Source organism: Heteronotia binoei, chromosome 21, assembly GCF_032191835.1.
Source record: "Heteronotia binoei isolate CCM8104 ecotype False Entrance Well chromosome 21, APGP_CSIRO_Hbin_v1, whole genome shotgun sequence".
Classification (NCBI taxonomy): Eukaryota; Metazoa; Chordata; class Lepidosauria; order Squamata; family Gekkonidae; genus Heteronotia; species Heteronotia binoei.
Window position 1 is genome coordinate 169,458,924 of NC_083243.1, and position 26,472 is coordinate 169,485,395.

At 44.4% G+C, this 26,472-nt stretch overlaps 1 protein-coding gene across 1 annotated transcript in view; it reads left to right on the top strand.

Annotated features, from left to right (window-relative positions):
- Nucleotides 1-26,210, top strand: part of LOC132589754 (membrane-spanning 4-domains subfamily A member 12-like) — a 38,816-nt gene extending 12,606 nt beyond the window's left edge. The window contains exons 2-8 of the mRNA XM_060262478.1: nt 2,376-2,421; nt 5,432-5,643; nt 6,661-6,786; nt 9,214-9,270; nt 15,240-15,347; nt 20,204-20,317; nt 25,452-26,210. Coding sequence (XP_060118461.1) covers nt 5,437-5,643; nt 6,661-6,786; nt 9,214-9,270; nt 15,240-15,347; nt 20,204-20,317; nt 25,452-25,547 — 708 coding nt within the window. The 5' untranslated portion in view covers nt 2,376-2,421; nt 5,432-5,436 and the 3' untranslated portion in view covers nt 25,548-26,210. The remainder of the gene's footprint in view (nt 1-2,375; nt 2,422-5,431; nt 5,644-6,660; nt 6,787-9,213; nt 9,271-15,239; nt 15,348-20,203; nt 20,318-25,451) is intronic.
- The last annotated feature ends 262 nt before the right edge of the window (nt 26,211-26,472 follow it).

The window sequence follows — 26,472 nt, forward strand, 5'->3', positions numbered from 1 at the left end:
TGCTGCCCACTGTAATGTACTGAGTTTGGACCCAAGGAACAGTCAGCATACTTTAGTACATCACAAAGACAACATGGTGGGGTTGGGTCCCCGAATATATACATTCACCCGGAACAACCCACTTCCCAGTCAGATCCAATCCTTACCAGTTAAACTTCCTGCCACAGGTCTTCATAGGCAGTTAACATCTGTCCTTTACAGTCAGGTGACCCACGGCTTCCCACCGATCACCTCACCGCAGTACCCGTAGCCACTCTGTGTTGTAATTTCAGGGAACAAATTGCAAGACACAACACCCACTAAGTTCTCTTCTCCACAATCAAGAAGGGGGGCACCGGCACCACATTTGAGTCTCTCAAATCTATCCAGTGTGCGTGGGGAGAAGCCACTGCAGCCCACTTTCAATGGAGCCACAACCCAAACACAAAAGAAGATGGATTGGTAGTAGCAACTGCACAGCACACAACCCAAAATGAATTACAATGGTGCATTTACACTATGTTAAATAATGTGTTTTACATTCAGATTTTTACTGCGTAAGAATAGCAAAAAATCCGTATATAAAATGTATTATTTAGTGTACTGTGAACACACTAAAATAAAAGAAAGGGGAAATATATAATAGAATCTTCCTACAAAAATAAAACCTTACATTGACAAGTGACTGATCAGTAAAAGTGCAGGTGAAGGGATAACAGAGGCTAAAAACCAAGTTATGCTTCTGCACTAATATAACCTGGGATAGCCTTTGAAGGAGTGAGAAACCCCTGGTACAAACAACATGATAACCTAGGACAATGAGACAGGGGCACGGGGTGACTTTACTTTAGTATAGAAATGAAAAATAACCCAAGAGAAAACCAGGGGTGAACCCGAGTTTAGTATAGAATGTCATTTCAGGGACAGGGTTGAACCAGGTTTAAAGTCCTAGTGGGGAAATCACCTTACATGACCAAGGTGGGGATCATTTGTAGTTCACATATAACTACGAACTAGAATTTGTTCTAAAACAGTCTTCAGCTTCTGAGTGTAAGGGAATTTATGTCCTTATTATGTTTATTATCCAGTCCAACACTCTGTATCACACAGTGGCATCCCTTTTCTCCAGGGGGGATGCTTTTCTAAAGCATCCCTTTTCTCCAGGGGGGAACTGATCTCTGTAATCTGGAGAAGAGCTGTAATTCCAGGGGGTCCCCAAGTCCCATCTGGAAGCTGGCATCCCCGATTTTTGGCCACTGTGTGATACAGAGTGTTGGACTGGATGGGCCATTGGCCTGATCCAACATGGCTTCTCTTATGTTCTTATGTTCTTATTATGATGGGCACTCTTTGAGTTTTACCCAATCACAAAACTTACCACAACTTCTCATTACATAATGTTGTTCCCAGCGGCTAAATTCGTGAGACTAAGACCCAGTGCTCCTTGCACATATGATAGTGTTTTATTTCTCTATGTACCCAAAATACAGTAGAGCAAAAGAAAAACAATTTCCAGTTCTCAGATCTTAAAAGTTATAAGCTTATACCTTATTATTTAGCTTCTACTTATATCTGCTAAAATCTAAGTCAGGTAAGCGTTTGCAGAGACTAAGTCCCAAAAGCTTTCAGAAAATCTAAGTTCTCTCAACTAGGGTTGCCAAGTCCAATTCAAGAAATATCTGGGGACTTTGGGGGTGGAGCCAGGAGACTTTGGGGGTGGAGCCAAGATCAAGGCTGTGACAAGCATAATTGAACTCCAAGGGAGTTCTGGTCATCACATTGAAAGGGACGGCACACCTTTTCAATTCCTTCCTTCCATAGGAAATAATGAAGGATAGGAGCACCTTCTTTTTGGGGCTCATAGAATTGGACCCCCTGGTCCAATCTTTTTGAAACTTGGGGGTATTTTGGGGAGAGGCACTAGATGCTATACTGAAAATATGGTGCCTCTACCCCAAAAAACAGCCGCCCCAGATACCCACAGATCAATTCTCCATGATTTTCTATGGGAATAACAGAGTTCCCAGCAGACATTTCCCTCCCCTCCCCCCACTTTCTGACGACCCTGAAGCGGGGGGAGGGCCTCCAAACCGGGGGATCCCCTGCCCCCACCTGGGGGTTGGCAGCCCTACTCTCAACAGATATCTATCAGAGATCTCTACAAGAGAATTGGTTAGCCCCCCGCCCGCCGCGAGAACATTTAGCTCTCTGTGATGGCAGCAAGAAATAGAAATTCAGCCCATTATAGTATCTAATGTGTGAACCCCTTTCTCAGCAATGAGTTTTTTTAATATAAACATCTTGCCTATAAATCTTTATTTTGACATATCCCTCAACATCTAGATAACAGACACATTTAAGTGTTGGCTAATTTCCATCTCTTTTGATGTCATCAGGTCTTCAGGAGAAAAAGAAAAAGTCCAGTGAGAAACTCTTGATAAGGTCAGTTCTCATCTCTTGGTAAATCTAAATATTTTTGTGCCATTGGTGCTCTTCTTGTCCTCCCTCCCAACTGAATAGCCTTAACAGATCCTTTCTGCCCTGAGATACACTCTTTCAGGCAGCTGTCTTGCAAAGCATTCTGGGGCTCGTAGTCAGTAAGTGTTTGAATGCTTTAAACAGTGAGTGAATGTTTCATGAAGTGAGTGGATGTTTCATAAAGGGACCAACCTAGAATTTTTCCCATGACACTGAGCTGCATGCAAGAAACATATGAAAAGAGAGGGGATGGCAATCCCAAAAAATTCCAAGTCTAGTTTTAACAGAACTGCATACAGTCAAAGGCCTATTATGCACACACAGTTTACAGCAGAGAATACAAGCAGTCAAGCCTTTAAGCTTGACTTCAGATTCTGTGCCTGCAGTATGCACCATTCTTTTTCTCCAAAAGACTGGGCTGTGCACTGCCTTCTTGTGCCCCACCCGGTTTGAACCAGGTCGCATGAGAAGGCAGCCCAGCCAGGCTCACTGTGGGTGTAGGAAGCCAATGGATCCTGGCATTAATCAGTACGTATTTTTCGGACCATAAGGCGCTCCGGACCATAGGATGCACCTTCCTCCTGGGGGGCGGTCCGCTGCCTTCGCCTCGGATCCCGGCGCTTCCCCCGCGCCTGCCTGCCTGGCTCCAGCTTCTTCCAGCAAGCGCTGGGATCGCTCCACGCTGCCCCCACCGCAAACCCAGCGCTTCACGAGCGCCGGCTGCGGAGAGGGCAGCATGCTTCCTCTGTGCCTGTCTGCCTGGCTACAGCTCTGACGCTTACAGCAAGCGCCAGGATCACTCCCTCCGCCCTCCGATCCCAGCGCTTGCTTTAAGCATCAGAGCTGAAACCAGGCAGACAGGCACGGAGGAAGCACCCGCCCCCTCCGCAAACCCAGCTCTTCGCAAGCGCCGGCTATGGAGGGAGCCGCAAGCGCCGGCTATGGAGGGAGCCGCTTAAAGCAAGCGCTGGGATCGGAGGGTGGAGGGAGCGATCCTGGCGCTTGCTGTAAGCGTCAGAGCTGGAGCAAGGCAGACAGGCACGGAGGAAGCATGCTGCCCTCTCCGCAGCCGGTGCTCGCAAAGCGCTGGGTTTGCGGTGGGGACAGCATGGAGCGATCCCAGCGCTTGCTGGAAGAAGCTGGAGCCAGGCAGGCAGGCACGCGGGAAGCGCCGGGATCAGAGGCGGAGGCAACGGATCGCCCCCCCCCCGGAGTAAGGTACCTTCCCTCCATAAGACGCACACACTGTTCCCCCACTTTTTGGGGGGGAGGAAGTACGTCTTATGGTCCGAAAAATACGGTAATTAAATGTTTCCATATTTGCTGTAAATCACAGTTTATTGTTTGTGAACTTCAAGCTGCTTCCAAACCAGGACTCCTTAGTTTTTACTTGAAAATACAGCTTATGATTTAGAAATAACAACAAACTATAGTTTGCTGTGAAAATGGAAGTGCTGCATGCAGATAGGAGGAGGTAGTTAAGAGCCCAAAGACCTGTTATTGTTTGTTTCACCATATTTGTATACATGTAAAGTTCTGCCACTTATCAACTCCACAAATCTGTGTTCATGCGAAAATGGTTAGGATTTATTAAAGTCAGATACAAGAGATAACCTTCTGCTAGAAAGCCATTGCCAGGAATGACCTGATAGGCAAAGGCAAATTATACACAGCAAAAAACATGGGCTAACATTATCCCCACCCCCTGGGTCCATTGGTTCCCAAAGAAGTTTGTACTTCAAGGCACAAGGCATCCTCTGAGGCTTCTCATCTAGGTCACAGTTGCATTCCTAGGCCAAACGGGCCCATTACTATAACAACTAGATGGTAAGATGGTGTAGCAGGACAGTATAGCAAATCAGTGCAGTAAGGTAGTACAGTAGGGGAGACCAACTGATTTAATAGATAGATGCCCAGTTCGGCACTGCCTTCTTGTGCTGCCCAGTTGAAACGAGGAGGCAGGAGAGCGCACTCCAGTCAGGAGTCTTTTTCTTTTTTTTTTACAAGCAGCATGAGACTAGTGATGGTCTCATATCACTAGACTTATGCTGCTTGAAAAAGAATTAAAATGTAGGCAGTGAGCAGCCGTTGAGGGACAGGGTGGGGCTAAATCCAAGGGAATCTATATGCTTTTGACTTACCTTTGTCTTGGAAATGAAGCAAGGGAAAAACTGACACAAAGGCACTCTGATAAAAGCTGGCAAGACAGCGAATGGAAGGTGAACGGAGTGCTGAAGGGAAGAAACAAAATACAGGATGAAAAGGAAAACCTGACAGACAGGCATGGTGACAGCAAGGCAAAACACACTCCTCCACTTGCACCTGCTGGAATGGCCTTGGGTTAGTCATAGCTCTCGCAGAGGTTGTCTTTGAAAGGGCAGCTGCTGTGAGAGTCCTCTCAGCCCCACCCACCTCACAAGGTGTCTGTTGTGGGGGGAGAAGATACAGGAGATTGTAAGCTGCTCTGAGTCTCTGATTCAGAGAGAAGGGCGGGGTATAAATCTGCAATTCTTCTTCTGTGCATAATAGGCCAAAGAAGCAAGTCGTCTTTGTATTTCCCATGTTAAACATCCTTTCCCCCCTTTTTGTACGCTGTCCATAGATGGAAAACAGCAGCACAGAAATTATTCTCTTAGAGCTCCTTCATGAGTCATCTTACAGGCTTTTTTTGTAGAAAAATCCCAGCAGGAATTCATTTGCATATTAGGCCACACACCCCTGGTGTCACCATTGTTTCACACGGGGCATTTGGGCAGAAAAAGTCCATTGGGAACTCGTTTGCATAGCAGGCCATACCCCTGGCACCAAGCCAGCCGAAACTGCGTTCTTGCTTAAAAAAAAACCCTGCTGGCGTGGAATTCCCTTCTGGGAATCCATTTCAGATTCTTAATGGGAGGGAAGGGATTTGTAATATTTGTTCAAATGTGTGAAAAGGTGGCTCACTTGGTTTTGTTCTTTTCTTTCTTTCATACAGATACGATGGCAACAGATCCGCAGAATGGAACAATACTTTTGGTTCCATCATATGGTGCCAATGTAATCCAGGCAGGCCAGATTATCCCTGGTACGGTTTTCCAGCCTGGTGGGGTAACACAATATGCAGGCCAGCCAATCAGTCCTTCTCAGCAGAACCCTCAGGCAGGGGTATTGGAGAAAATGCTCAAAGTAGAGGCTAAAACTCTGGGGGTAGGTGCCTTCAATTTCTATTCACATTTCCCCACAGTATTGGCTCTTTGTTTAAGACTAAACAGATAAAAAGAAATTCAGTCAAAAGGGACCTAATAAATGTTCATCTAAGATTATTCTTTGATTTTAAGCGAACGCATTACTGGTAGCTGCTTTGGGAGCCTACATTTGCCAAAGAAACCAAGCAAAACTAGACCAATTCAAATGTCCTTGGACTTCACAAATTATTCACTCGCTCACAGAGTGATAGACATTTCTAGAATATGTCCCAATGATATAGAATCCTAATATTCAGTAGTGTAAGGTACCCCAGTTATTAGAAAAGTCTGAAATGTTTCTTCCTTGAAGCAGGTAACTGAAAATATTTCCCAGAATTATGTAGCTATTCCCACACTAGATAGGTTGCAGAAGTTCAGAATACACATAGAACAAACCCTCCCCCAATTACTTAAAAAAAAAAAGCTGAAGGACAGCCTAGGGACAGAAGTTTAAAATTCTTGGACTGAACATACAAAGGACACATTGGAATCTGACGGACATTCAATGGCTCCAGCTGGAGTGAGATGTTTTTCATATATTAATTTTAAATTACCATCCAGGCTAGGATTTCAATGAACAGAGAAGGTGTTTTCAACTACTGATATTGTTTTGCTTCAGCAACCAGTAGCTTATATAGTTTATTAGTGTTGTCAAGATGAATCACCTGACGTTATTCCCAGGAAGGACCAGTAACCATGGTTTGCATAACAAGTAGGTATAAATAATACCACTTTGATGGCTAGGATGATGTCATTTTTCAACTTTTGTATTTCACCTGCATCCAAATATCTTGAAAAATGGCATGTTCACTGATGAGTTCTTGGAAGACACCCTGTTTCAGTTTGGAATTGGTCAAAAAGAATAGACCGAATGAAGATTTTCCCTTTTTAAAAAATGATTCTCTAGTCTGCACCAAATGATCAGAACTTGTCTCTTCCCAGGTCCAAAGGCATTATCTTGTATTTTCTTCCCACACAGGCCATTCAGATCATGATTGGACTAATACACATCGGATTTGGGGCTGTCTCACTGACTATTTTTGGTCAATCCTACTACCTGCCTTTGGCTGCAATTGGAGGTTATCCATTCTGGGGTGCAGTATTTGTAAGTACTAAATTGTCTTTAGAGCTAAAGCATTTCACAGTTCATAATTCTGAATTTAATCCTTGGAAGTGATACAGTTCCTGTTCAGTTGCCTATTTTCTGTGTCTTGATTACCTTGGTTTAATGTCTGTAAAATGGGATAGGAATTAGGAAGACGATTCCTTTGAAAATGAAGGAAATAAATGTTAGTTGTCCTGAACCTTGAGGACTGGGCATCATTCTCAACTTTTCATCACATGCTAACATAGCTCTGGAGCTATGTAGACTGGTGCTGGCTTATCAGTGGCTGCTTCATCAGGAACCCAAAGTTTGAGTCCAGTGGCACCATTAAGACCAAAGAAGTTTATACCAGGAATCAAACTTTGTTGGTCTTAAAGGTGCCACTGAACTCCAACGTTGTTTTGCTGCTTCAGACCAACACAGCTACCCACCTGAATCTATCTTCATAGGTTCATCAGGGGCAGGATACAGTTAGGTCCCCATCAAGATGCGTGTCTTTTCCTGTCTCCATGAATAATAGTCAATAATTTATAGGGAGAAAGGAATACAGCTCTGCTTGTGTAGGAGAACATAAGAGAAGCCATGTTAGATCAGGCCAATGGCCCATCCAGTCCAACACTGTGTCACACAGTGGCAAAAAATTTTTGTGGCTAATAGCCACTGATGGACCTCTGCTCCATATTTTTATCTAAACCCCTCTTGAAGGTGGCTATGCTTGTAGCCGCCACCACCTCCTGTGGCAGTGAATTCCACATGTTAATCACCCTTTGGGTGAAGAAGTACTTCCTTTTATCTGTTTTAACCTGTCTGCTCAGCAATTTCATCGAATGCCCACGAGTTCTTGTATTGTGAGAAAGGGAGAAAAGTACTTCTTTCTCTACTTTCTCCATCCCATGCATTATCTTGTAAACCTCTATCATGTCACCCCGCAGTCGACGTTTCTCCAAGCTAAAGAGTCCCAAACGTTTCAACCTTTCTTCATAGGGAAAGTTTTCCAGCCCTTTAATCATTCTAGTTGCCCTTTTCTGGACTTTCTCCAATGCTATAATATCCTTTTTGAGGTGCGGTGATGTTGTCTTCCATAATTGTCCTGGGCATCCACATGTTGTTTCATCTTCAAAAAATCCCACAACATACTGCATGCATGCACATACATCCAGAGTGCTCTATACCAGGGGTGTCGAACTCATTTGTTATGAGGGATGGATCTGACATAAATGAAACCTGGTTGGGCTGGGCCATGTCAGGCCAGGCCATGTGTGTACCTATTTATGATTAGGTGGCAAAGATATAAATTTTATAAAGAACATAGACAAACACAATTTAATTTTTTTAAAAAAACTTAAAACATGCTTAAAACATTAGCACTCATTGGTCTTAAAGGTGCTTTCTTTGTATTTCTCCCATGGGCTCCAGGGAACTGGGCAAAGGAAGCTCTGGCTCTTTCCTTCCTTCCTCAGAGGACTGCAGCGGGGGGGAGCCTCAGCCAATAGAAGGAAGAGAAGCTTAGTTCAGTAGCTCTGTTGTGCAATTGAGAGAGTCTGGCAAAGCAAGCTTTCCCTCCACCCCTCCATCCCAAGGAAAGAACCTCAGCCAATGGAGAAAATAGAGGTTTTGCTCTGTAGCTCCTGTGCAGTTGAGCAAGCCTTGCAAAGCAAGCTGTGATACAGAAGGAAGCAAGATATAGGGAGAAGGAAGCAGATGACAGCCAGTTGCTCGGGGGCCTGATAGGAGCCCTCCAGGGGCCTGATTTGCCCCCCAGACTTCATGTTTGACACCCCTGCTCTTTACACTGCCTACAGCCATCACAATGATGGGTAATTTAGTAGTCCTAAGGAAACAGACAGATTAGATGATGGAAAGATCTTTAAAATTATGTTGGAGTCAGATGCAAGGGCATATGCAAGGAACGCAGACACAAGGATTTGGAATTCCCTTGTTTTCACCCATGACAATACTTTTATTTGAGAAAGACAAAAGCTTAAGAAGGAGAGCCCTGACAGTCATTATCTAAGTTGATATCATTTAACATCAATATTTAAAAGGGCTATTGCTCATACAAAAACCACAATCACAAATTTTAAAAAATAGGCAAGCTAAGAAAAATGTATGGCTTCTTTGTTATTTCTAATGCATTGCTGCTGGAGTAAGAGGTGGAAAGTGTTTCTTCTGCTTTAAAGATGATCAGGGCTTTTTCCGAGCAGGAACCCACTTCCAGCAGGCTTGGTGTCTGGGGGTGTGGCCTAATATGAAAATAAGTTCCTGCTGGGCTTTTTCTACCCCCCAAAAAGCCCTGAAGGTGATACTAGTTGAGCTTAATGAGGATATAAACTGTTATCTAACATCCCTTCCATTGTTTCTATAGAGAGAGAATTGTCCTGTAAATGTTATGTGAATTACAGGGTTTTTTTCTTTTTCTTTTGATAGTTCATTATTTCTGGATCCCTTTCAGTATCAGCTGAAAATCATCTGAGCAAGCCTTTGGTGAGAGATATATATATTTCTTATTTGAAACTAGCGTTGTCAATAAACAACCTTCTGCTTCTGTAATATGTATCAATGGAGAGGTTCTATAAGAGGCGCTCTGGAAACTGCTGCTCACTTGGAACAGGAACCAGCAGTCCAGTTCCCATCAAGTTCCCCACCCTGTCTTCATCCTATCAACATAACAGTGTATACAACAAGCTTTGACTAAAATTGACCTTTCTTACAGAATGTCACATTTTGTAGAAAGCCATTCAGACCCTGATCCAAGGCTTTTTTTCTTGGGGAACACAGCAGAATTAAGTTCTAGAATCTCTTCATGGAAACAAAATTCTTTAAAAAGTCTACATGTTCATGACTGGCACCTGTGTGTTTCTCCTTCATTTCCCTCTTGAGAGTTCCACCATCTCTCTTTCCAGAAAAAAAGCCCTGCCCTGATCTCCCTTCATACTATGGAAACTACTGCAGAGTAGTGCTCTCATACAAGAAAAGTATTATCTAGAACCCAGGCCTCAGATTCAGTGGGAGCTCACAGGAGCACAGCTCCTGAACCTTTCTGAGAGTTCCTCCTCCTCCTTCTGTGAGTTCCACCTCCTTGCCCATTGAATAGTATGTGCAGCTGCATAACAATCCCTGAATGAGCTCCACCACCTATTTTTCTACAAAACGACCCCTGCTAGAACCCCAAGTCACAGAGGAGTCCACAAAGTGGCTCCTTCCATACCCGTACTTCCTCAATTTCTGTTGGAATGACCCTTATAGGGAAAGGAGAAATCGTAGGGTTGCCAGCCTCCAGGTGGGGCCTGGATATCTCCCACTTTTACAACTGATCTCCAGCTGTCAGAGATCGCCTCCCCTGAAGAAAATGGCTGCTTTGAAGGGTGGAGTCTATGGCATTGTACCATGCTGAGGCACTTTCCCTCCTCAAACCCCACTCTCTCTTGGAGCCACCCCCAAAGTCTCCACATATTTTCCAACACAGACCTGAAAACTCTACTTATAGTTCAAAACTTCTAACATTAACATTCTAGTGTGGGAAGGAACCACACAGGTCAAGTTTTATCTGCTGTGAATGAATCATCATAGATCCAAAATCAGCAATACAAAAATCAATTTAGTGAGGATGAATGCAGGTCACAGATAGGCAAGCAAATCAAATTAAGATTCAGGGGAGAATTTGTGTCACTTGCCCTCCCTTGATGTCCTTGGAAGACAGAGCCCTGACCTGTTGGAAGTACCAGATGTGTTGTCCCAATGCCTCGGCCTCCAGAAGCAAGTGGTCACAGAGTTGCAGGCAGATAGGCAGAGACTATGCATCTTCCTGCTTACTCTGACTCTCTTTGAAATGCCAATCAACACTCTTTAGGGAAAAGCAACTTCCTTCCGTCTTCTCTCTGTCTTCCAAGCTCACAAGATGGGAAGGCAGGATGCCTCCCTGCATCTACTCCCATCAGTTCACTAGATAGCATAGGAACTGGCTCTATCTCTTTACCCTGCGCTATCAAGCATGTATTTCTAGAATAAAGTAGTTATTATTTTGTTTCAACTGGAAATGTGGCTCTGCGTAATTCTGTAGTCTTGCTAGCACATGGTAGGTAATGAGACAAGCACTGCTATAGGCAAGTGCACTCGGTTAACTAAAAAAGCACCTGGATCACCAGAACTTGTACCCTTCCTACATGACCCTGAGCTGTTGCCTATCAGGATTCCATGCCCCATGTCCCATTAGGAGGTGTAGAGGTACTTTATGGGTCAAGAGGGAGTGGAAGTGTTTTGTGGCAAAAAGATTTCCTTGGGTTTTTTCCTTTTGCAGCTTCAGGTCAGTTCTGTTCCCTGGAGCCTCTTTCCCTGGGACTCCCAACCCACAGCACCCCTTCACCCCTGCCCAGGGCTTTTCTGGTAGAAAAAGCCAAGCAGGAACTCATTCACATATTAAGTCACATCTCTCATGTCACCATTGTTTCACATAGGGCTTTTTTGTAGAAAAAGCCCATCATGAACTCATTTGCATATTAGGCCACATCTCCTGATGCCAAGCCAGCCAGAACTGTGTTCCTGTGCGTTCCTGCTCAAAAAAACCCCTGCCCCTGCCAATTCAGTGCTTGGTGTGGGAAGGGGGGGGATGACCAGCCTTGGTTCCTACAGCATTGTAATCAGGAGGACCTTTGAGCACCCTAGTGGAATCCCACATGCTTCTTTCCTCACTTTATATGGGATATGACCACCACCCCCGCCTTTCTCCGTGACCTCACTTCTAGGAGCCATGGAAGAGTCTCCAGTAGCAAACAACAAGGCTCCTGGAGGCATTGCATCAAAGTCTAGGTAGAGTGGGCCTGTAGTTATGGGGAGGCCTGGGAGGCCAGGCCACTCCATTAAACCCCCCCTTCAATCTCTGTGGCCTTTCCGTTGGGCCGAGAAGCAGGCCGGAAGCTATGGGCTCCCTTTTGCTCTGCTCCACTGCGCCTACCCTGTGCTGTACCTACCTACTCATGGCACCTCAGGCAGACGCCGCCCACTGCAAGCCCCCCGCCAATCAGCTGATAGGTGGATAAAACACTGCTGCAGCAGTGGTCGCCTCCTCCTCTTCTGTGGCGCCATGCTCTACCACTGTCGCCGCATGCTGAGAGCGGCTAGAATTGGCCCTACCCTTAGACTTGCCCTATGCCTCTCAGCAGCAGCAGAAGAAGATATTGGATTTATATCCCGCCCTCCACTCCGAAGAGTCTCAGAGCAGCTCACAATCTCCTTTACCTTCCTCCCCCACAACAGACACCCTGTGAGGTGGGTGGGGCTGGAGAAGGCTCTCCCAGCAGCTGCCCTTTCAAGGACAACCTCTGCCAGAGCTATGGCTGACCCAAGGCCATTCCAGCAGGTGCAAGTGGAGGAGTGGGGAATCAAACCCGGTTCTCCCAGATAAGAGTCCGCACACTTAACCACTACACCAAACTGGCTCTCCACCAGCATTCTCCTGGAGGACACTGAGAGGTGCAGGCTGAGTCTAAGGGTAGGGCTGATTCTAGCCGCGATGAACACGTGGGGGGGGGGTGCGGGGGAACGCGCACCACTGCAGAAGGGGAGGGAAGGAAGGGGGTAGCAGCTGCAGCAGCATTTTACTGCCGATCAGCTGATCGGTGGGGGGCTTTAAAGAGGCCGGGAAGCGTCTCTTCACCGCCCCTTCCCAGTGGCGCAGAAGGGAAGTGGCGGGAGGAAGGAAGAGGCAGTGGCTTTCTAGTAAGCAGCCAGGTTGGGCATCAGATCCATTCAACCCTGGGATTTTTTTCATTGTGGTTTTTATTGTGACGTTATTTGTGATGTCATTCTGGGCCCCACGCCCCCCCCCCCACCTAGAAATTCATTCCCCCTTCAAAAATTTTCTGGCTATGGGCCTGAGGTAGAGACAGTGTCATGAGCTAGTTTATTAACAAAAATATAATTAATGAAAATATTTATACATTTTCTATGGATGATGTACATCCCTCCTTTCTTCACAGTTATGAATGTGCCTTATTTTACCATGATAAGAAAGCTGTCTCATATGAGCAAAGTGGGGTTTTCTTTAAGCAGACTATTCTAACCAAGTCTTTCTAGTCCTTATCAGAAATATAAATATAAAGACAAAGTATAGAAAGATACAGTCTCGTGAGGTTATGGCGAAAGGCAAACAAAAATTGAACCCTGACATAACAATGAACAAAATATAAATATAAAAAATAAGTAGCCAAAATTGTAAAGGTAAGTACACAATTATGTGTATAATAAAAGCCAAACATTATATAAGATGGCCACCATGATAAGAAATAGCAGTTTAATTAATAAGCTTGCTCCTAATATTCTCTGTAGTGGCAGTATACAGTTCAGTGCTTATTAAAGATGCTGTGAATTTTTCCACAAACACTTCCAGCTGTCAACCCCATCATCTTCAAAGATGGCAATCAGATGTGAGCCAACTGCTTGGTCTCTTTAAGTTCATGCCAAGCAGCTGCAAGCAACGTTCCCTCTAAACTGCAGAGTCTTGTGAGCAAAAAATTCTACTTTGTGAGCTACTAGCATTAAAGTTGTGAGCTACTACATAAATTAGTGTGCTCAGGGGTCATCTTTCCTGAGCTAAGACAAAAACATGTGAGCTGGAGGCTATAAATCTGTGAGCTGGTTCACACTAACTCAGCTTAGAGGGAACACTGACTGCAAGCACCAGCATATTGGTTTGCATCAGGTTTCCCAAAAACTTGTACCAAGATGCTGTTGGTCCAGTAGTGTCACTAAGGACTATGTAGATGAACACTGAAGGCTAGGCTTTTATTGCAACAGAGCATTTGTTGATGACTGATTTATATGATTTGTGAGTGATCCAATTATCTGTTTAAACTATTTCCAGAGCAGTTATGCAGAAAGGATGGGGGGAGGGGGGTAAGTAGAACTTAATTGGGCTGTGTGGGAAACACACATGTATGGAAAGTCAATTGCACTTGTACTGCGTAGTTAATAAGGAATGTCATGATGTAACCGACCAAACATCCAGGAACAGACAGATGAAATATCAAGCCAGTAGTCAAAATCAAGTTTCTGTTCACAATCAGGGAGCAAGACATGGAAGGTATTCAAGCATCCCTAGTGCTTTAGGTGACAAATTGTTCAGACTCAGATAACTGGGGGGGAGGGGGTTTCCTTTGAGACATTTATATAAAACATTTTTGTGTCATCTTTCAAAACATTTTTGTATCATCTTTCCACCTGATCGGGGTCCACAAGGCAAAGAACATAAAAACATCACAACATCCAAACAATTAAAAATACAGTTAAAACTACATTTATTCCAGCACTAGAAGGTCAACAGTCATTGGGTGCCACAGCTGAGAAAGCCCTTCCTTGGGTTGCTACCTGTCTAGCTTCAGATGGCAGGGGCAATCAAAGCAGGGTCTTCAAGGATGACGCAACAGATTCATGTGGAGAAGGTGCGCCTCAAGACCTCTACGTTCCAAGCTATACAGGGCCAGGAGAATTGACATAGTTACACTCCCCCTGCCCATCTCCTGGTGCATATCATCAGGGTGACCAGGTGGTTTCAGTCCCATAACCAGGCCTGAAACCAAATTGACACAATTCTAAACAATCCACTTCATCCAGTTCTAAACAATCTGCTATCATGTAAGAGGCTTTAGCAAGGCCTTTTTTGTAGAAAAAGCCCAGCAGGAATTCATTTGCATATTAGGCCACACACCGTGATGTCATCATTGTTCCACATAGGGCTTTTTGTAGGAAAAGCTAAGCAGAAGCTCATTTGCATATTAGGCCACACCCCTGGACACCAAGTCAGCCGGAACTGCGTTCCTGTGCGCTCCTGCTCAAAAAAAGCCCTGGGCTTTAGATTATATAAGGGAAAATGTCCTTGACTATATTGGAGCCATCCAGATATCTGCAATCACAAGCTCCAAAATAAGCAAAAATACCAATTGTGTTGGATCCAGCAGTAATGTCTGATGATGGACAGGATTCTGAGCACGGAGTGTGAATTTCTCACATCTCCCTGCCACAGCAGCAAAATATTGCCGTTGAAATTTTGTTCCCAGGGAGTGGAGATGAGGAAACACATGAAGAGTGGAGTCAGAGGACTGCTGTGAGAGGAAAAAATCAGTTAAAACAATCCTTTCACATCAGTGGAAATGTCTTGCAGGGTCCATCCCATAGATAGAGTCCTGACCCCATGTACAAAAGCTATCACCCATTTCCTCAAATTATATTATCCATATAAAACAGACAATATATGAATCTCACAACACACATGTGACATGACATTCTTTTCCTATCTGCCTTCTCCAGTACACTCTAATCATATCACACTAGCTACAAGAACCATACATAGGGATACGGTTGCAAGCTCTGACTAGAACATATTTTAATGGTAGATACACTAGAATTCAAGGCTATCAATGTTCTTTGAAGAAGCTTGATTGATTTTTGGACTCTTTCAGGTGAAAAGTAGCGTGGGAATGAACATCACAAGTGCTGTGATGGCATTAACTGGTGTGATTCTATATATCTCAGAACTGCTTATTAATGTCATATCTTCAGACCCCAGTGTAAGTGAACAACATCACTAATACTTTTGCTTTTATTAGTTGGATTCACAGAAGGGATGTGTGGTAATGGGACTGAAATACCTTGCAGCCTGAGCTGTTTGCTGTTTTCTAGACGCGTATGCAATAGTTTGTTTAATTTTGTTTTTAATGTCGAAATGGACTGTTCCATTGTTGAGTATTTTCATGTAGTGGTGTTTCATTCTTGTTCCTTTCACTTTTGTTGCTTCATTTTCGTAATTCTATATTGTTATTTCCCACTCATTTCAAATTAACACCCCACCCGCCCCATTTCTCAGGTCTGTGCCTGCGTGTTTTTCCATCCAAACTGGACGAATCTTAGAGAATTGTAGAGTTCTCAAAGACAATTATTAGAACTCCCACACCATCAACTTTCAGAGAGATAGTACTCCCCCCTTTTTTTGAGGCAATCAAAGGTAGTCATTTTTAACATTAAAGTCAAAAGACTGCAAACAGAAACACAAACAGCACTGCAGCCACAGCTTGACAAAGAGTAGCACAAGGAAGAGGCAGACTGACAAGAGGCAGACTTTGGTGGCCCAGGGAGCTTAAGGCATCTGAGCAGGCAAACAGCAGGAGGACAACCTTGGGGCAGATTTGCTGGGGGGCGGGGGAGGCTTGGTGAGTAGCAGAGAAGCAGAAGAGTACAGACTGCAAGGGGAAATGTGGGGGGCAGGCATTGGGAGAAGAGTTCCGCCCCATATCCTTTAGGACTGGAATATCTCGGATGTAGCTAATCCTAGCTGCTACAGTTTACAAAACCTCTCTCCTATCCTTCCCTTAAAGAACACAGTGTTCCTTCTATATACAATTGCCAACCTCCAGGTGAATCCTGAAGAACATCAAGTATTATCCTTGGTCTCCAGATGATAGAGATCAGTTCTCTTGGAGAAAATGGCTGCTTTGGAGGGTGGACTCTATGGCATTGTACCCTGATGAAGTCTCCCCCCCCCAATCCCACTCTCTGCAAACTCCACCCCCAAAATATTTCCCAGTGAAGAGCTGGCCACCCTACTCTATGCCCTTATTTGGAAAACATTGCCTGCTTTGAAAAAGGAAACCAAAAGAGACATTGTCTGCAATGACAAAAGAAACCAGAACAGAAGGAAAAAAAACCATGAGGGTGTTTTTGTTATAAGCTGCTTAGATGGGAGTTTGTTGCATATTCATATTAATTATGATAATTACAAAAACTCCATTTTCATGACTACTGAAATTAATCATGAAATAAACACCCAAGTCTACTATTTTCACTGCAGCATATCCCACTGAATCCCAAATGAAGTTGCCATTGTTTACTTTAAAAACCAGCTTGTGTTGGAAGTGCTGAGAGGAATATACAATGCAAAGCTCAAGTTGTTCACAGGGCTTAGAGCTGCCAGTCTCCAGATGGGGCCTGGAATTCTCCAGGAATTAAAACCAAACTCCAGATTACACAGATCAGTTCTCCTGTAGGGAACAGCAGCTCTGTGTGGTGGTGTCATAAAGCTGGTCAGGCAGGCAGGCAGGATAGGAGCAGAGCTACACAACAAAAGTCCAGAGTCCAGTTAAAATAGTCACAAGCATAGATTCATTAACAGAGAGTAGGGTTGCCAAGTCCAACTCAAGAAATATCTGGGGACTTTGGGGATGAAGCCAGGAGCAAAGGTGTGAAAAGCACAACTGAACTCCAAGGGGAGTTCTGATCATCACATTTAAAGGGACCATACATCTTTTAAAATGCCTTCCCTTCATTTGGAAATAATGAAGGACAGGGGCACTTTCTTCTGGGGCTCATAGAATTAGACCCCCTGGTTCAATCTTTCTGAAAATTGGGGCATGTTTTGAGGAGAGGCAGTGGATACTATGCTAAAAATTTGGTGCCTCTGCTTCAAAAAAACAGCCCCCTTCCAAGCCCTAGATACCCACAGATCAATTATCCATTATACCCTATATAGGAATCAGTCTCCATAGGTATAATGGAGTGCCCAGCAGACATCCCCCCCTTTGTGATAATCTTGAAGCAGGGGGAGAGCCTCCAAACTGGGGGATCCCTTGCCCCCAACTGGGGATTGGCAACCCTACCAGAGAGGTTGTCCAGATAGCATAGTCAGGAGCAGTGTTTCCTCTAAGCTGAGATAGCGTGAGCTAGCTCACAGATTTTTAGCATCCAGCTCACCCATTTTTGTCTCAGCTCAGGAAAAACGGCCCCAGAGCACAATAATTTATGCAGTAGCTCACAACTTTAATGCCAGTAGCTCACAACTTTAATGTCAGTAGCTCACAAAGTAGAATTTCTGCTCAAAAGACTCTGCCGCTTAGAGGGAACATTGGTCAGGAGACCCAAGGGTCTTTCACAGTCTAGAGCAGGGGTGTCAAACATATGGCCCAGGGACCAAATCATATCAGGCCCCCAAGCAACTGGCTGTCATCTGCTTCCTTCTCCCTCTCTCTCGCTTCCTTCTGTATCACAGCTTGCTTTGCCAGGCTTGCTCAATCGCAAATGAGCTACAGAGCATAGCCTCTATTTTCTCCATTGGCTGAGGCGCCTCCCCCTTCTGGTCACCTGAGGAAGGAAGGAAAAATCCAGAGTTTCCTTTGCCCAGTTCTCTGGATCCCATGGGAGAAATACAACAAAAGCACCTTTAAGACCAATGAGTGCTAATGTTTTAAGCATGTTTTAAGTTTTTTTTAAATTAAATTTTGTTTGTCTATGTCCTTTATAAAATTTATATCTCTGCTAGCTAATCTTTCCCCACACGTTCCCCAGAGAGTACTACGCTCGGGTTCACAAAACCTGTTGGTAGTCCCCGGGCCAAAGGAGGCCCGTCTAAAATCCACCAGGGATCGGGCCTTCTCAGTAACGGCACCTTATTGGTGGAACCAGCTGCCGGAGGAGGTGCGGGCCCTGCGGGACCTAGGGCAGTTCCGCAGGGCCTGTAAGACAGCCCTCTTCCGGCAGGCCTATAATACTGACTGACAAGGAAATCTTTTGGATGGAACAAAATGCATCTGTAGACCGCCGGTTTTTATCTATTTTGCTTTTATCAATTTATGGTTTTAATTTTACTTGTAAGTGTTTTAAATTGTAGTATTTGAATTATCATGTTGTAAGCCGCCCTGAGACACTTCGGTGCGAAGGGCGGGGTATAAATCCCAATATAAATAAATAAATAAATAAATAAATAAATAAATAAATAGGTACACACATGGCCCGGCCTGATAAGGTCTCATTTATGCCAGATTCAGCCCTCATAACAAATGAGTTTGACACCTAGGCTTGCCAATCCCCAGGTCCCAGCAGGGGTTCTACCGCATTCCCAGGCTCCTTCCCGCCCCGAGTCAGCTGGCCGGCGGGGGGAAGCCCCACCCCCAGAGGACCATGTGCCTTTCTACCTCCGGAGGCTTCAGTCTCCCATTGAAAGGCTTCCTCTTGGGATGGTTGCTCTGTGTGACTTTGAAGAAATTGGCAGCAACTTGTGAGTAGAGACGCCAATCCCTCGCTTCAGAGTCGCCAGAAAGGGGGAGGGGGAGGGAAACGTCTGCTGAGCACTTCATTATTCCCTATGTCGAGATCAATTCTCATAGGGTATAATGGGGAATTGATCTGGAGGTTTCAGGGGCTCTGGGGGAGCTGTTTTTTGAGGTAGAGGCACCAAATTTTCAGTATAGTATCTAGTGCCTCTTTCCAAAGTACTCCCCAAGTTTTAAAATGATTGGACCAGGGGGTCCAATTCTATGAGCTCCAAAAGAAGGTGCCCCTATCCTTCATTATTTCCTATGGAAGGAAGACATTTAAAAAGGTGTGCTGTCCCTTTAAATGTGATGGCCAGAACTCCCTTGGAATTCAATTATGCTTGTCACACCCTTGTTCCTGGCTCCACCCCCAATGTCTCCTGGCTCCACCCCCAAAGTCCCCAGATATTTCTTGAATTGGACTTGGCAACCCTATTGACACCTCTGGTCTAGAGGTTCACGAAGTCCAGGAGCCAGTCCGAAGTCACACAGAGTGAGTCACATTCAGGAGCTGCAAGCCACTGGGTCTAACAAAACGGCTTGTTACTTCCACACACAGGCTCCCAGAGCTGGTTTTTGTAGGCACTTCCTAACAAAACAGCTGTTTGGAAATAACTACTCCAAGCTGTCATCAGCCAGCAGCTAGCAATGAGCCATGAGATGTGCACTGTCTCCTCACTTGTCGTTCCCTTCTGAGTCTCTGCCTTCTGTCCTCAAAGGGTGGAGGTAAGCCTGGTGGGCTGGTCTCAAACTGAGGATCACCTGCTGCATCAAAGCTGGGTGCTGGTGGCACCAAGTCAGCGGCTGATTGTGCGCATGAAAACCTTCGAAGAAATACTTAGATGGTTCTTTGCATTCTTGCCATGCCCTGATAAATATTTTTGAAAAAGCTAGACAAAGTTGAAGTGAAATGAGGAATCAAAGTACTGCCTCGTTGCTTTGAAGATTTTCATGCTTGCTGCACATCTTGGAGGATTTTACTGGCCTTAGTGGCTTACTGAAATCTGACTTGATAATACAACTTATAGGAAATTGATTTAGACTCTTGTGGACATTATTAGCATGAGTTTGCTATTTGAATGTATGTAAAATTTATGGGTCCAATTTGTGTTGTTTCTATTTCTTGTATTATGGTGTTATTTAATTATTTATAATTCCTTCATTGTGCTTTATAGATTGAGGCTGGGATATTCACGGAAACCTTTGGGTTTTTCTCTGTTTACCCACCTGGAGGCTGGCAACCCTAAGCGGCTAGGAGGATGCTTGTTATTGTAGCAATTGAACTAACTTGTTGGCAGTGATAGGTGCATAAGAGATCACTTACATTTGTCTGTGCTCTGCAGCCTGCAGGTCTTGGTCTTGGTGTTCTACTCCTCCTCTTCAGTTTGCTGGAATTTTGCATCACTGTTTCAACAGCACATTTTGGATGCCATGTTGCCTGCTGCAACAATGACCCGGTATGCATTTGATCCATTGCTCAGTGTTTAAACTGATTGTGTTGAAAATACAAAAGATCAGAAGATGGTTCATGGAGTTGTTCTCCTTATGAATATGAATAACACGTGATTGAAAAATGCTTTCAGGGTGCTACAAGGACCTTACAGCTCCTTCTGAATCTTCGGATGATTTATGATAGCAGATGTTGGTTCTAGATTTCAAGTCTCATCCAGCTTGGGAAGCTGTCCCATGTGATATGGTCATCTGGCAGCTGCCAGCTGCAATGATAATGATCATGAGGAGATCCATGATCAGATCTTCCCATCATTTTAAATAACTAATTTCACTGATGCATGGCCCCAGCCATCTGGGGAGGGGAGTTTAATCTTTTTTTCTGTACATGGTTTTACCTATCAAATCCACTGCTGCTTTCTGCAGTTACCTATGAATGGAGAAGAAGTTGGGCAAAGATGGGTGCTCTGAGGATAGATTAGAACTTATTTATACTTTTAAGGACAAAACAAAGGACCAAGTGTTAGAAGAACAGACTGGCAATGGCTCAGTCCTCCAGGATTACAAACGCCATAAAGTTAGATAGGTAGTCAGGTTCATATCAGTTTCCTTCCTGTCTGGTTCTGTTATCACTCACCCTCTCTAACCAAAAGAATGCAATCTCAACTAATTTCCTTCCTCTTTGATCTCCTCTTTCTTCTTCTTCCCTGCATGCATCTGGAGGAACTACATGGTGTCTCTCCTCCTGCTCTGAACTAAACAGATGGCCTACTATAAATCAAAGCCATCCAGTTAGATAGAATAATTTGTCACTCTTTCTCTCCACGATATTTATGTTATATTTACTTTCAATAAATCCACCACTGTTGGTTTCTTAACTAAAAGCAAGGCATTCTGTGCAGTTTGTAAGATAGTGTAGTAACCAGTAGACTCGACCACACCGCTGTGCTGAAGCTCAGAAGGAGCACTCTACTAGGTGAAGATAAGGAAGATAAGGTCTGACCAGTCCAGCCATCCTAAACCAGGCCCAGCATCAACCACTAACCAGATTATGGAGGTCATTTCTTTTCAGGCATTGCTTTTCATCCTGACCCATATATTGTGGAATAAATGTGCATTTGTCTCTCACTTACTGAAAATCAGTGGGAGACTTCTGTCAAGCATTTCCTGCTCTCATTCAGCAACTACAAACTCACTGTGCTGTGATTTCTCTGTGTAACCCACAGAAATACAAGATTAGTTATTGGTGACATATCTCTTCCATCCTCTCTCCCACACCTATTAGGCCCACACCATTAAAAAAAAACAACAAAATACATAAACTGAAATGTAGAAATACTTTGGGAGTCTGTACACTATCCTTGAGTACAATTCTTCCATAATTTTTTAAGTTACAAGAAACAAAATACAACGCCCCCTTCCTCCCAACCCTCTCCTAGAATTTTATTTAATGTTTTAGATTTATATCCCGCCTTTTCCTGCAAGCAGGCTCAGGGTGGCTTACAACAGAAATGTAGACACCTATTACAGATTAAAAATAAAACATCATAAAAACTTAACAGTGTAAAACAAAGGCAATACAGCATCACAAACACAGACAGCAAGCCAAACAACAGCATATAGGCCGATATCTAGTGATACAGTACAGTCACCATGATGGTAAGGTGATGGGGAGACCAGTTAATACCAAAGGGACGCCTGCTTGATCAATTAAAAGCCTGGCAGAAGAGCTGTCTTGCAGGCCCTGTGAAACCTTGATAAGTCACGCAGGGCCTGGATCTCTAGCAGGAACTCATTCCACCAGATAGGTCCCCTGACTGAAAAGGCCCTAGCCCTCATTGAACCCAGTCGGCTGCCTCAAGATCAGAGACCATAAGAAGATGTTGTGCAGCAGATCTCAAAACCCTGGAGGGCTCATATGGGAGAGGTGGTCCTGAAGATATGCCGGCCCCTGGCCGTATGGGGCCTTAAAAGTAAGGACCAACGCCTTGAAATGGATCAGTCAACAACCGTGCTGCTGTGTTCTGCACCTGCTGGAGTTTCTGGAGCAGGATCAAGGGCAGCCCCATGTAGAAAGAGTTACAATAGTCTAATCTGGAAGTGACCGTTACATTAATCATTGTGGCCAGATCACGGGAAATAAGATAAGGGACCAACTGCTGAGCTCACCTCAGACAGAAAAAGGCAGCTTTTGCAGTGGTGGCAACCTGAGCCTCCATAAATAGAGAGACATCCAGGAATGCCTCCAAGCTCTTCACCTCTGTTGATGGCACGAGTTGGATACCGTTGAAGGTTGGGAGTCTGATTCTGACTCCCGACCCCTCCCCCCCCCCCCCCGTAACCCAGACACAGGACTTCCGTCTTTGATGGATTCAGTTTCAGCCAGCTCTGATGCAACCAAACAGCCACGGCCTATAGTTAGGGTTGCTAATCCCCAGGTGAGTAACAACCCTAGAGATCCACAGTAAAGAGTAATGAGCAAGTAACACAATTGTGGGACATATAGCAAAGAACATTAAGTTACAAACACTCAAATTATATACTCTCACAAATTATATATGCTCCAAATTGGCTACAGCTGAAACTTACCTTAAAGGTATAGTGAACAGACAACCAGCAGACTCAACTTACATGTAAATATTTTTACAAATTCAGAGTATAGGGCGGGATATAAATCCAATAGCATGATAAATCCAAAACAGAATTTAAACTCGATGGCTCTAATGAATTTAATTTAAAAATTCAGAAAGCCTCTTCCCTGAGCAAAATTTTCTCCGTCTCACTACTCCCATCAGCCGAACCCTGATATTTAAAAAGGACACAGAATCTCATCTCGTCCTCTCTGTGAGTTACAAAATGTTCCGTGAGGGGAGCTTCCATTTTTTCAGACGTACCCTAGATTGGTGTTCCAATACACATACTCTTATTGTCTAATTGTGTTTCCAATGTACAGCTTTTCACACCCACAAACCACAACATAGACCATATAATGGGTAGAACATGTACTCAGGAACTTCAGTGGGACTCTCAAATTCATAGTGGGCTGAACGAATTCTTTAGTTTGAATTGCTAAAGGACAAATCTTGCACCTGCCACAAGAAAAATGTCCATACGTTACAGGCAGATTTCTAGGATCAGCCCTTCCAATGTCAGATTGTACAATCATGTCTCTAATACTGTTTGTGCATCTAAACCCTATTAAAAGTTTAGATTGACAACCAGGTACTTCACTCAAAAGATGCTAGTGCTTAATTACAATTCTTTTAACGGTGTTGGAGAAGGGTGTGAAATCAAATGCACATGCACAATAAGTAGTCAACTTATTGCTCTTCGTTATATTTTCCACAGTTCTGTTACTTGCTCAATCCCCAGATGGGGGCAGAGGATCCCCCAGTTTGGAGGCTCTCCTCCCACTTCAGAGTCATCAGAAAACCAGGGGGGGAGGAAAATGTCTGCTGGGCACTCCATTATTCCCTATGGAGACCAATTCCCATAGAGTATAATGGATCCACAGGTATCTGGGGCTCTGGGGGCCACCTGTTTTTTGAGGTAGAGGCACCAAATATGCAGCATAGCATCTATGGCTGCCAAGCCTCAGGTTCAGGCGGGGGTTTCCCCGCCCGGGAGGTTCCCAACCCGTCAGCCCACACTGGACCAGCAGGGGGAACCTCCCTCACAATCGCTGGCACAACGACATCACCCAGAAGTGACATCAAAATGGCGGCACCCATGCAGGGCTGCTCTAGGCATTTCCGGGAAAACTCTGGTTTTCCTGGACGCTCTAGCCATTTGGGAGGTAAAAACTCTATGGTACATAGGCACCAAATGGCTAGAGCGTCCAGGAAAACCATAGAGTTTCCCCAGAAATGCCTAGAGCGGTCCGCACGGGTGCCACCATTTTGATGACATCACTTCCAGGTGACATCATCATGTTGCACGCACACTCTGCATGCGAGAGTCCCCTGCTACGGGAAGCTGAGGACTTGGCAACCCTAATAGCATCCGATGCCTCTCCTCAAAACACCCTCCAAGTTTCAAAAGAATTGTACCATGGGGTCCAATTCTATGAGCCTCAAAAGAAGGTGCCCCTATCCTTCATTATTTCCAGTAGAGGGAAGGCATTTAAAAGGTGTGCTGTCCCTTTAAATGTGATGGCCAGAACTCCCTTTGGAATTCAATTATGCTTGTCACAGCCTTGCTTCTGGCTCCACCCCAATGTCTCCTGGCTCCATCCCCAAAGTCTACAGGCTCCATGCCCAAAGTCCCCAGAAATTTCTTGAATTGGACTTGTCAACCCTACCTGCAATGCCTCACCAAGTTCTTCAGGGGCAGAGCCCAGACGGCTGTCTATAAGCAGAGCTGGGTGTCATCAGCATATTGGTGAAAACTGAGTCCATAACTTCAGACCATCTGGGTGAGGGGGCACATATAGATGTTAAATAATGTCAGGAAAAGGATTGCCCCTTGCAGCACTCCACATTACAATGGGTGCCACTGGGACAGTCCCCCCCCCCCCAAGGGCCACCCTCTGTCCCTGACCATGGAGAAATGTCAGCCACTGCAAGGCTAATCCCTGAATCCCCATGTCGGCAAGGCAGTGGGCCAACACTTTATGGCTGACCATACTGAGCGCTGCTGATAGATCCAAAAGTATCAGCAGTGCCGAACGATGATCCAGATGCCTCCAGAGAAACAAATGTATTTTGTCAAGAAGGCCTGGGACCAACATTCCTTCTCCTTATGAACCCACTCACTCACTCGGGTCATCCTTGGATGCCCTGCTTCAGCTATCCACACCACCTGAGGTTAGATGGGTGGCAACCCAGAAAAGGGCTTTCTTCATTGTGGTACCAAAATGTTGGAACTCCTTCCCCAGGGAGATTCATCTCTCCATCTACCAATGTCTTTTGCCTGCAGGTCAAGACTTTTTTGTTTCATCTGACATACCCCCAGTTAAGGTTATTATTGGCCATACTTCTCGTGTTGTTTATGTGTTTTAATTGAATTTATAATTTTAGCTGTATTTTTATGTTTAAAATGTTCAATGTTTTTTTTTTTGTTCACCACTTTGTGGACAGTAATTGGGTGGAAAGGCAGCATTAGAATGCTTAAAATAAATACATGTTTTTGTGTTTGTTTCAGGCCATGGTTTTTGTGCCCTACACTGTCAGTGGAGGTGTGGCTTGTGCTGAAGGCAATCCTGCTCCTCCAGCGTATGAAGCTGTTTCTCTGAAATGAGAGGCTCAGTCAAGAACTGGGCAGAGTGTCGTTTTATTGTTATTATTAGTCAGTATAGCAAGCAACAGTCCAACGACACTCTGTGCTTAACTATATACAATTTATTTACATAATTTACATCCACCGTCAAAGTGCTTCGCCAAGCAAATCATCTAGAGAAGAAGGATACAGTGAACAGTACATCACTGCTTATATACATATTATACATAGGATATGCACCAATGGGTTACAAATGCTGAGTCATTGTGCACTAGACACTCAACCTTTGCACTCGTTACCAAATGCCAGTCAGAACTGGTTTCACCTTGTTGAGACCTGATAAGCACTGAAGTCATTTTGACACTGTCAGAGCAGCATGATCTCAGTTGTCACTAGCCTAATGCCTTATTGAGCATTTGTATTTGCTGACACTCCACCTAAGGCATAGGCAGTGAGACCTAATTTAGACCTCAAATTTGTATACTTGTCTACACTTAGGCTTTTAGTCGTGTCATGTCAACCACATGTCACCATATTCATTACAGATGTACAATCCTGTAACATGATTAACCTTCTTTGCACAACATCTTTAACATTTTGATATCTTAGCCGCCCTGAGCCTGCTTCTGCGGGGAGAGCGGGATAATAAATGCAAGAAATAAATAAATAAATATCTGATGTTAATGTGTCTGCTTCGTGGTTTTATTCCTTGTGCATCTGCTAGCTGCAGAGCTGCAGTGTTGTCACAGAACACACGTATTGGCAGTTTGCATGTTATTCCTAGATCAATCAGTAATTGGTACAGCCATTCTAGTTGTATTACACAATCGTTAAGTGCAGCATATTCAGCTTCACAAGTACTAGTGGCCACATAGGTCTGTTTTAATGACTTCCACAGTACCAATGCTCCATTTATGTACATGACATACCCTGTTGTGGATCTACC